At 34.3% G+C, this 11,935-nt stretch overlaps 1 protein-coding gene across 1 annotated transcript in view; it reads left to right on the top strand.

Annotated features, from left to right (window-relative positions):
• The window catches only part of PLRG1 (pleiotropic regulator 1), a 13,780-nt gene that overhangs the window by 562 nt on the left and 1,283 nt on the right, over positions 1-11,935 (top strand). The window contains exons 2-13 of the mRNA XM_006916976.3: positions 963-1,069; positions 2,089-2,231; positions 2,923-2,976; positions 3,835-3,928; positions 4,133-4,220; positions 5,511-5,612; positions 6,626-6,718; positions 8,506-8,655; positions 8,742-8,843; positions 9,362-9,464; positions 10,211-10,319; positions 11,313-11,453. Of these exons, the coding sequence (XP_006917038.1) occupies positions 963-1,069; positions 2,089-2,231; positions 2,923-2,976; positions 3,835-3,928; positions 4,133-4,220; positions 5,511-5,612; positions 6,626-6,718; positions 8,506-8,655; positions 8,742-8,843; positions 9,362-9,464; positions 10,211-10,319; positions 11,313-11,453 (1,286 nt within the window). The remainder of the gene's footprint in view (positions 1-962; positions 1,070-2,088; positions 2,232-2,922; positions 2,977-3,834; positions 3,929-4,132; positions 4,221-5,510; positions 5,613-6,625; positions 6,719-8,505; positions 8,656-8,741; positions 8,844-9,361; positions 9,465-10,210; positions 10,320-11,312; positions 11,454-11,935) is intronic.

Below are 11,935 nucleotides of genomic sequence, written 5' to 3'. Positions count from 1 at the left end.
TTCTATTAGCAAGCCTTGTCTGTCTTTTCTCAGAACTATTTCTGGACTTTTGTGTATACCCACTGCCATTACCTTAATTCAGACCAACATCATCTTACACCTAGACAGGTGCATTATCTCCTAGCTGGTCTCCTTTCTTCCATTTTTGTTACAGCGCCCCCCATCCCCCACCCCCGCCGCCTTCCAGTTAATCTGTTTAAAAACGTAAGTTGGGCCTGCTTTTCTTGCTTAAAACCCTTTACTGGCCCTATGTTCCTAGAGCAAAAATACAGACCGTTGCAATGGTCTTAAAAAAAAACCTTGCCTGATCTGGACCTTGTCTACCCTTGCAACCTCATCTTGCATCACAACGCACCCTCTTATTGAATATATACAACGGTTTTTGCAGCTCTTGACATTATTTCCACTTCTGAACACCTTTGTACATGGTATTTTCTGTCTGCCTGTATTGTTCTTACCTCTTCTGTTCAAGGCTAACTCCCTTTCTGCTTAAATATCACCTCGGAGAGATCTTTTATAACAATCCTAAGTTCTTGCCCCATTCTCTGACTCAGTCCCTTGCTTGCTTCCTTCATAGTACTTATCAAAGTGTGGAATTATTTCGCTTATTTTTTTTTGTCTGGTTCCTCTTGATCACAGGGATCATGACTGTCTTTTCATCATTCTCTTGCTAGCTTCTAGCACAGTACCTACCAGACGCATAGTGATAGCTCAGTAAATTTTTACTGAGTAAGTGACTAATCTCAGGCATCACTCAGTTGGTATACTTGAGGCTGTAGCCAAAGAGGAGCTTCCTCCTCTTCTCTGAACTTGACTGCTGTAGCTTACTAAAGATAGCTATGGTGAGTCATACGAAGTTTTTTACATATTTAAACATGTAGTATAACAACTAACTTGTCTTTAATTTAGGTTTGATATGTGTAATTTGTAGCTTGATATGTAACTACCCTCTTTCTTTCTAGGAGGTACAGAAACATTCTGTGCATACACTTGTGTTCAGGTCATTGAAGAGGACCCATGACATGTTTGTAGCTGATAATGGAAAACCTGTGCCTTTGGATGAAGAGAGGTAGGTATAGTTTCTTTTCAATCGCTAGAATAATTAAACTTCTAATATTGGGGGAAGAGAGCAGGGAGAGGGGGACCTTTAAAGTTTAGTAACACTAACACTCATAGGATATCTATTCAATAGTGAATGGTGTTTGGGCATAATTTAAGCTGATTTAACTCTTTTTTTGGCCTTATCTTTTACATTAATTAATTGCGTTTTACAAATACCCAGTAATTAGGAGAGTCCCTTTTAGGTGTTATATTTTATAATCAATCACTTTGTATGTGCTTTCAGCTTCCCTCCCGCTGCTCTCAGAGCCTTGCTGAGCTGAAATTGTACCTGGCCAGTACTTCTACTCCCATCTTTTCTCGTTAGTATGACGAAGATTTTTGAGTGGTGGCATATTTTTGGTTCTACATCTCCAGCTCCAGTCTGGGATTGCATTATGTGCAGTGTTCCATCTTTGTCCTTTACCCTTCTTTGAAAATTTATTTAGTTCCTCAAAGAAGCATTTATATTTAATTTGTAAAGTAGCCTATTAAAAGTAATATAACAAGTGCATTTCTTTTTAAACTGTTGACCTAATTGAATACTTTGATTAGTTCTGTTTTCTATATATCCAGTAAAGGTTACTATAGAAGCTTTTACGGTATTTTTATATTTAGACATTCAAAGGAAAGTATATTGACTCTGAAGTTTTTTAAAAGATATATTAGTTTCTATATATTTTTAAATCAGTTAGACCCTTGATAACACATCATAAAAGTTTTCTGCTTATTGGTTAATTGAGTATTATTTAGACTTAGTGGATGCTATGTGATGGATTGTGAATAAAAGTGTGGAAATGCACTGGAAAATTTGAGCTTTTTAAAATGCTGTTTAAGTTAAAAATCTTAATAAAAACTTTTCCTACATGATGAGGCAAACTTAAGCTATTTCAGTACTTGTTTCCTGGCTATCTGTGAATATATTTAGATTGGTGAATATATCTAAAGTACTCAAAGATATGTTCTTATGTTTATAACTTTTTTAAATAGTCACAAAAGGAAAATGGCAATCAAGCTGCGGAATGAGTATGGACCTGTTCTGCATATGCCTACCTTGAAAGAAAATTTTAAAGAGAAGGGCCCTCAGAATGCGTCAGATTCATATGGTCATAAACAATACCCTGCCAATCAAGGTGAGTCTGGTGTTGTCAGAAATGTCAAAATTTTGATGTGAATTTTTAAAATAGGTAAATGAAAGGTCGTATTAGTGCCCCTCCTGGCAGGGCTAATTAGTGCTCTACCCTATTTAACATTCGTACTGGTGTTAATGATGTAAATCTTGATTTCTTCATTGGAGTGATAAGTGAGATTATTGGTTAGTGGATTTTTTTCCTTATAGGAAATAAAAAAAAGGTAGTATAATGGTGGCAGAACTTCTTAGGATATGGAGAAGGTCATGGTGGAGACTAAAGGAAAAATTCCTAATCTGTGGGGAGACCATCTGCCTCTTTTGGCCGTAATCCAGAAAGATAATATTAAGCACCGAAATTGTAGCGAATAAAGATAATTAAGAGATTCCAGAGGGAAACCATTTACTTAAAAGAAAAACCGGAGTGGATTATTATTTTATAGGATGATCTCTCTACACAGTTTTGCTGTGTAGCAAATACAGAAGCTTTCTTAACATCATGTCAGCAAATGGTCAAGGAAATCACTATGCATATTGCCAAAAGAAAATGATCAGCTTATCTTATTTCTGAGGCTTGGATTTAATTGTTAACATTTTAGAAATCCAATTGATAGTTTGATATTTAATTCATTAAAAGAGATTATACTAGTACATAAGATAAATTTTGCCATTAATTTCTCTCTTTTTTTTTAAAGGACAAGAAGTTGAATATTTGGTGACAGGTACACATCCATATCCACCAGGACCTGGTAAGTGAGATGTTACATATTGAAAATGCCTTACTGTCACATGTATTTTCATGAACATGCTAATAATGATTCCCATTGCCTAAAAAATACAAGATAAGCTAACTAGCCAGGAATCCATGCATAGCTTTTAGATGATAATTAATACTTAGTATCACATGCATTCGTTTGGCAAACTTTCTTAAGCACCTATATTTTTTCATGCACTGTGCTAGTAATTCAAAGATAGTAAAACTACCCCAGGCTAAGACAAGCATATTATTTGGAGGTTTAGATAGACATGTAAATATTACCAAGTTTATAAAAGTGATACTGGAAATGTTAATATAGAAGCAGATATGATAGAAATGTTTCCTGGGTGTTTGGGTAGAGGAATTGACACAGGAATAGGCACACAAATGGAGTCGCCAGTATAACAGGGTAGAGGAAAAAATAGCTTAGTGTATGTAGGTACTCTTAATTTTGGAGGACAGGATTTACCATAACGAAAGTACAGGTGAGTCAGTGCTGCTCGTTGTAGTAATTTACGTTTACGCTTCAAAATATTTTGTTAGTATTTGGAGAACTGCTTAATTTTTATATCTGATTATCCCAAGATTGTAGATATTTAACTTTACTATCTAGGGCTTTGTGATTCCAAGCTGCTTGTGATTAAATCAGATTTGAGTTATGTGTTAAGCAATATTTGCTGTAAAAATGAATAGCAAAAGACATGCAAAACATAATCAGTTTTTGTAATACCACCACCTGGATGTAATCACCGTTACCTTTTTGGTATAGTTTTCTCCAGTATTTAAGTTTAAATGCATACAAGTGGAAACAAAGATAGCTACTAAAAGGAATTTTTTCTTTTTTAAACAGGGGTTGCTTTAACAGCAGATACTAAGATCCAAAGAATGCCAAGTGAGTCAGCCGCACAGTCCTTAGCTGTGGCGTTACCTTCTTCTCAGGCCAGGTATGAAATACCCTTCTAATTACAAAAATTTTGAAAGCATAGTTCACTGTTCACATTTTTTCTCATTTTTAAATTTATTTCTTTATAATTATGTATTACATGGCATTCTTCTTTAACTGCTTTAAAAATTTAACATAAAATTTGTTCTGCAGAACATGAGACTAGAGGCATTAATTACTTAGAATGTGATGTTTCTTGCCTCAGGGTTGATGCAAATCGTAGTGCGCCCGCTGGAGGGGAATACCGACATCCTGGGGCCTCTGACCGTTCACAGCCCGCAGGGATGACTTCGGTGAGTTTCTCTGTGTCAGATCATGCTGCAGGTTTCTACCTTTTGGAACACGTTGCCTTATTTCCCCTTATCCCAAGAGTCTTACCTTAAATATTAAATGAACATTTTCTTGCAGTCGTTAAATAGTAACCTGAGCTAATTTAAGTTGCTAGCGAATTGACATATTTTTTAGAATTTAAAATTCTGTTAATTCTATGTCTACTTACACATTTACATGATATCTGTTTGATGAAGATAATATTGCTCTTTATTATCCACTATTAAAAATACAAGGAATGTTATTCTGAAATTGTATTAGTATGTTTTAGATACGAAAGCTTTTTTCAAAAAAACTTTAAGTTGATTTATATAGTTGGCATTGAGAGCTATTAGTATTGTAGCTTCATGGGCTATACAACTAGTATATAAATGAGCATTTAGAAACACGTAAGTTTATCTAGGTAAATGGCAGCTACTGTTGTTATTGGTGAAAGTAGTTAGAGAAAAAATAACTGAAAATATGCTGTCACTTGGAATAAGTGGGCTTTACCTCAGTTTATTATGCAGTTGATCTGGCGTTATGGCGTGTATGAATTTAATCCTCCCACCACATCTCTTTGTTAGCCTCCATTCGCAGATCTCTCCTGAGCCTTTCTGCCTTGTTAGGAGGAAGTAATATTAGCTTTTTGAGGGTAGGAAGTATGGGCTTTTTGGATGGATGCCAACAGTATAGAATATGTCAGCTAGAATACCTTTTAAAATAGTATTAAAATATTTTGGGGGAAGATAAACAAGGAACTGTCAGTCTCTCTTTTGCTGTATTAATGATGTTAAAATATGACAATGAAAGGCAATGGTGTTAATTCACTTACAGTCACTTAATAATAGGCCCTTTGTACAGCATTTACTACTCTATGTTCATCATAATAACTGTATGAGGTAGGCACTTAATTTCCATTTTATAAAGGAGGCACAGATGTCACATAATTTTGACTTAGGATCAATCAGCCAGTTATTGGCAGAGCTGGGTTTTGAACTCGTACAGTGATACGTGCTCTTAAATTTAATGTTCTTCCTCTCTGAGATTTTTAATTGCTACTTAAAGCTAAAATTAACATATAGAAAATATAGTTTTGATTAGAAGTCTTAGACTCATTTTCTAACTGTACAGACGTTTTTAGCTGTCCTTTCTCTTCATGTAAAGAAAAAAAGCTTTCATAAATTCCCTCTTTGAATTTCCGTTTTTGAATTGATAACATGGAAACTTAAATATGATATCTTTAATAATAATGTGATGTATTCCATATCTAGGCTGTTATGGAGGGTGGCAATGCCAAGAACTCTGCACTGATGGCTAAAAAGGCCCCTACAATGCCAAAGCCCCAGTGGCACCCACCGTGGAAACTCTACAGGGTGAGCGAGTCTGTGTATTATTCCCCTGCGTGAAACATGGTTACTGCTTTCCAGTTGGCAGGGGCTGAGTAATAGAGTAAGGAGGAAAAGGAGCGAATATGAAAACTGGTAAAGTGATCTGAGGTGGTTTGAGGGAAGGGGCTTAGGCACTATCTTAAAAGATATCTTGGGAAGGAGATTAAGTAAAAGCTATACTTGTATTTTGTATAAAATACAGTATAAAATATTGGTAGAAGGCTACTAAATGTGAAGAGATGAAGTAAATTTAGGAAAATGAGTATTTAATAGGGAGGCCAAGGGGTGAAACAATATATTAGGACATTTCCTTGGCCCTACTGATTATCTTTTCAGTTCTAGTAAAATAAAACGATTCAAAACGTACCAGATCTAAAATAAAATGTATGTAGTTGGAAAAGTACATCTATACATAATTTAATATATATACTAAATTTTACTTTTTAAATTATACGATAAAATAGATTTTATTTCGGTGTACAGATTTATTAAATTTTAATGGATATGTAGACTTGGGTAACTACTACTACATTCTGGATGTAGAAGTTACATCAATTTGAAACACCCCTGTACTGGTCTATTATAGCCGTACCCTTTTCCAGGCCTGGCAACCATTTATTTAACTTCTCTATGGTTGTGTCTTTTCAACTGTGTTGTATGAATGGAGTCATTCAGTACGTACCTCTTAAGACTGCCTTCCTTCACTCAGCTTTGAGATTCTTCCAAGTTGTTGCAAGTATTATTCGTTTTTATTGCTGAATAGTATTCCGTTGTATGGATATACCACATTTTGGGTTTTCATTCACATATTGAAGTACTTTAATAGTTATTCTAAAATCTAATTGTCAGATAACTTTATAATCTTGTATCATTTGAAGATGTGAGGAAAGGCAATTCAAACGTGAATCGAATAAACTTTAACTTATGAATAACGAGTTGAAATTGAATAACCTTTAATTTATGTGTCTGCCCATTCCACCTTTTCATTTTTAATACAGGTGATCAGTGGGCATCTTGGCTGGGTTCGGTGTATTGCTGTGGAACCTGGAAATCAGTGGTTTGTTACTGGATCTGCTGACAGAACTATAAAGGTAATAAAGAGGAAGAAAAAAATAACATAACTTTCTGTTTGCCATGTACATTTAATCTATTTTAAGTTATTTCCTCTGGTGGGAATTGCTCTTATAGCTCCTCTGATTTCTTAGACCTAAGTATGGAGTAAAATTTATTATATATACTGGTTAAAAGTTCCAAATAATTCTCTGTCTAAAGAGTGGTATTTAAACAACAGTTTTTTTCCAAACAGTACATGCTGACTACTACCACTAATTCTTTTATATTTAAGGTTTTTCTGGTTATAAAATTAAAGAATGCTTATCTATAAAAAGTGTGGAAAATATAAAAGAACATAGACTCATATGTAATTCTACTACTGCCAGATATTTAAATGAATTTCTTTTTAGTATTTATTTCTCTGCATGTATATCAATGTGTTTTCTTCTGCACTTTTTTCCTGTGTGTATAAATGTGTATCTTTTAAAAGTCATGTTCGATATGTAATTTTGAACCCTGCTTTTTTTCGTGTAACATTATATCAAAGGCATATTTGTGTGAAAAATCAAACATCTTTTTAAATGGTCCCATTGTATTATATCATTTAGGTATTCTGTAATCTATTTTCCTATTATTGGACACTATGTTTTTGGTTTCCTAACTTTCATTATCACACGTAATGTTGAAATTAATCTTTGTACCTAAAGCTTTTTCTGTCTTAAATTATTTATGATAGATTCTCAGAAATGGAATTAATGGGCCAAACATTTTTTAAGTTGGCACCCAAAGTACAAATTATTTTCCAAAATGGTGAATTGATACTTGCAGTGTACAAGAGGATTCTTTTCACCTATTGACTGTATATCATTAACAATATTTACTAGTATGATAAACAGATATGTGTACCTAACCTTTTAAAAACTGTATATACATAATTTCTACTGAAGTTGAACTTTTTGATGCTTTATTAAGCTACTTTTAGGGTTTTTGAATTTTTTGTTGAGTTATAATTGACAGACAACATTAGGTTAATTTCAGGTCTACAACATAATGGTTCAGTATTTGTATATATTGTGAAATGATCACCACAATAAGTCGAGTTAACATCCACCACCACACATAGTTACAGAAGTTTTTCTCTTGTGATGAGAACTTTTAAGATTACTCTCTCAATAGCTTTCAAATATGCTTTACAGTATTATTAACTATAGTCACCATGTATATATTTCATCCCCGTAACTTATTAATTTACTAACTGTAAGTTTATACCTTTACGTATCCTTCACCCCTGGCTTCTGGGGTTTTTCAGGTTTTTTGCTTTTTTTTTTTAGATTCCTCATGTAGTGAGATCATGTGCTATTTGTCTTTCTCTCTGACTTATTTCACATAGTATAATGCCCTCGGGATCCTTCTTTATTGTCACAAATGACAAGATTTCATTCATTTATATAAGTGAATAATATTTCACCACATTTCTTTATCCGTTCATCCATCAATGGACACTTAGGTTGTTTTCATAGGGGTTTTTTTAAGTTATTGCCATCCTTGGCTAATTTAATACTGTGGTATTCATACTTTTGTTATTAGTGATCCCTTTATATATTAAGAATATTAACCTTTTGTCATCTGTTACAAATATTTTTCCAGTTTGAGCATGCCTTTTAATTGTTTTTTCCCTGTATTTATGGGGAGGGGGTTGTTTTGCAAATTTAGAAATTTTTATGTGTTTATGTCTTTAACTTTTTGGAGACTTAATTTTAACATCAAGATTCTAAAACTTTGGGATAATCACCAAAAAGAAAAATTAAATATTCTTTGATTGCAGATCTGGGACTTGGCTAGTGGCAAGTTAAAACTGTCATTAACCGGGCACATTAGTACAGTGCGTGGTGTAATAGTAAGCTCGAGGAGCCCATACCTGTTCTCCTGTGGAGAAGACAAGCAGGTCAAATGCTGGGATCTTGAATATAATAAGGTGAGTTTGGATTTAAGCATTTAAAAGATGCACCATTCTTTTTCTTACAACTTATAGGAATTTTAACTTTCCTCCTTTACTTGTAGGTTATAAGGCACTATCATGGACATCTGAGTGCAGTGTATGGTTTGGATTTGCACCCAACGATTGATGTGCTGGTGACCTGTAGTCGAGATTCAACTGCACGGGTCAGTGGAACAGAGCGTTGTGTTTAGCTGTAAATGTATTGCATCTTACAGGATGCATATTTGAAATTGGAGTCATATATCTTTTGATAGAAACTTGAAGATAGTTACCATGACTCACTAATAACCTAGTTTCTCAGTTTCTTGGCGATGTTTTTCCATCGTCATCTTTAGTTCTGAAGCCTCACCATTTTGATTTCTGGGAGTACCCTGTCCCTGAAATGTGACACTCTCACATTCCATCCTGTCACCTCAGCTATTGTCTGTTGGCTGTTTCAGTCAGTTGTCCCATTTTACCCATTCTTAGACTTTCAGTCCCCTGATATTTTAGCTTTTTTTCCCCTATCAATTGTCTCTCTACATTGCCTAGCCAGCTTAGAGATTAGCTCTCATTTAAGTGCCTTCTTCATTATATTTAGGCACAGTTGTGTAGTAAATTCTCATCCTTAAATTCATTCAGTTACATGCCTGAGATATAAACACCTGTTCTCTTTGACGGTATGTCTATTACGTTTTTATAGATTTGGGATGTGAGAACTAAAGCCAGTGTACATACGTTATCCGGACATACAAATGCAGTTGCTACGGTGAGATGTCAAGCTGCAGAACCACAGATTATTACTGGTACGATTAATACTTTTCAAGTTTACAGTAAATTCATATCATTGTGATTCAAATCATTGTGATTATACATATATTTTTCATATTATGACTCATTGTACATGTAGTGTTTCTGTGCATTTGAAATTTGTAACATTTCATTTGATAGTTTTTCTCTTTTTACATATCATAGACTATGTCATATACAGTATTATGTAATGTCTGACTAGAAAATGGTGATGTTAGATAAATTAAGCATTGTTTCATAGTATCAGAATTACCGATTTAGAAAATTAAAGTTAAAGGACAGGATACCCTGAGACTAATAACCTTTAGAGCTGTTTTGAGTCTCGTTTCAATTAAAACAAGATTAATAACAATGGATCTTTAAGAGTAGAAAGTAATTCCTTGATGTATTTCATTAACTAAAAATCATTCGAGTTTTTTTCTCCCTCTCCATTTGTTTTGATCTTCACAGTTGCTCTAGCTGATCAGTGGACAAGCGTTTATTAACTTTGTTTTTAAGAATTAAATTTAAAACCAACCTAAAATTTTAGAAGCAATTAGCCAAGAGTTGATATTACTTTCTTTTAGTATATATGTGTCTATGGAAGAACACTTTATATTTTGTTACACTTAACTTTTACATTCTTTTCCCTGATCTATGTTTTGGGCATATGTGTCTATGGAAGAACACTTTATATTTTGTTAACTTTTACATTCTTTTCCCTGATGTATGTTTTGGGGATTTGTGTGTTATTTTCATGCAGGAAGCCATGACACCACAATACGATTATGGGATTTGGTGGCTGGAAAAACAAGAGTCACATTAACAAATCACAAAAAATCAGTGAGGGCTGTGGTGTTACATCCAAGACAGTAAGTGTATTCTCCTAATTCCTTGTGTTTCTTCAGTTCTTAGTATAGTACAGAAATACCAACATCAGTACTGCTTTTGGTAGTCCTTTAGACACTGCCACCTCTAGGTCTCTACCACTTATGAACATGAATTTCTTTTATTTTCTCTTTGCAGTATTTTGCTTTGTGCCCTGTAGAAGATGAGGAAAGTTTTCTACGTGATAAAAAATGATCATGTCAAATGAGACAATATGAATAAATCATGGTTAAAAGCCGAATGTCAAAATAGAAGCTAATAGCTAGATTTAATGTTTTGGACATAAATATTATTTATTGTACACTGAGATAGACATAGAATAGTTTAATTCTCGAGGAGGAGGAAGTTCACATACATAGGGGAAAAGGTAGGAACCGTGAGCATGATAGCCATGGTGTCCTGAGAGGCGGAGCATAATATCCCAAGCTGTTGTTTATGTCACGCCACTCTGACATTTTTCTGGGCGCATTCATGTCTTTTCTCTTTTCTCTCTCCCTCCTTTTTCCTACCTTATTCCCTCTCTTTTTCCTTTTCCCTGTCTTCCTCACTCCCTTCTCCCTCGTTTCCTTTCTCTCTCTTCCTCTTGCTCTCTTTCTTTCCTTTCCTCCCTTTCATCCTCTTGCCTTCTCTCTGCCTCTCTTGTTCTTTCTCCAGGATAGTTGCACAGCCCTTTGCCCTTTGTGTGAATTTAGGGGTTTTTACACTTACTGCTCTAGCTCGATGTAGACCCTTGGGGAAATGTGAGGAGGATAAAACATTAATCTAGGACTTAAAATACATTAAAAATAATTTGTAAATCTGATTTAACTTGGAGCAAATGTCTTGATATTTTCACCTCTTGGTGTGACAATATTTTGATACAACGACATAGATCAATGAGTATACGTGCAAAATACAACTGCGATAAGCTTTTTCAAATCTACCATTTTATTTTACTTGGTTTACTTTGTCATTAATTGTTTTTAATCTTATTTCAGTTACACATTTGCATCTGGTTCTCCAGATAACATAAAACAGTGGAAATTCCCTGATGGAAGTTTCATTCAAAATCTTTCTGGTCATAATGCTATTATTAACACATTGACAGTAAATTCTGATGGAGTGCTCGTATCTGGAGGTAAAATCATATTTTTATGATAAATGTGTTTTAGTCTGTCGTTTTTTCTTTTAGTGAATGAGTAAACATTGGTAAAGTTTCTGAGCCATCACACCTAAGTATTATAGCAGAACTTGCCTAGTTAATGTGTATTTGAATGTTTTTATATGTGTGTTCATGCTTATTCATAATCTATGCAGTATATTTCATAGGTCAACCATTTTTAAGTTCCCATATGGTAAATGTAAGCTAGGAATTTATGCTGGGAATCGCCTAAAGTTTGGCAATATATTCTGGAATTAGATGTCATTTCGTGGTGCTTTTTGAGATCTGTAGTAAATTCTGAATTGAACACAAATGAAAGTGGACAAACCAGTGTTAAGAGAAGCTTGAGTGCCTGTGTCTTGTGTGTCTTTATAAATGTAGTTACTACCGTGATGCTTGGCTAATGGTTGGTGCTTAATGAATGTCTGTCAAGCTGAGTCATTACAGGGATTACCAAGT

This window comes from Pteropus alecto, unplaced genomic scaffold, assembly GCF_000325575.1.
Source record: "Pteropus alecto unplaced genomic scaffold, ASM32557v1 scaffold166, whole genome shotgun sequence".
Taxonomy (NCBI): domain Eukaryota; kingdom Metazoa; phylum Chordata; class Mammalia; order Chiroptera; family Pteropodidae; genus Pteropus; species Pteropus alecto.
Note: the sequence above shows the minus strand (reverse complement) of the source record. Positions and strands in the feature narration are given on the sequence as shown.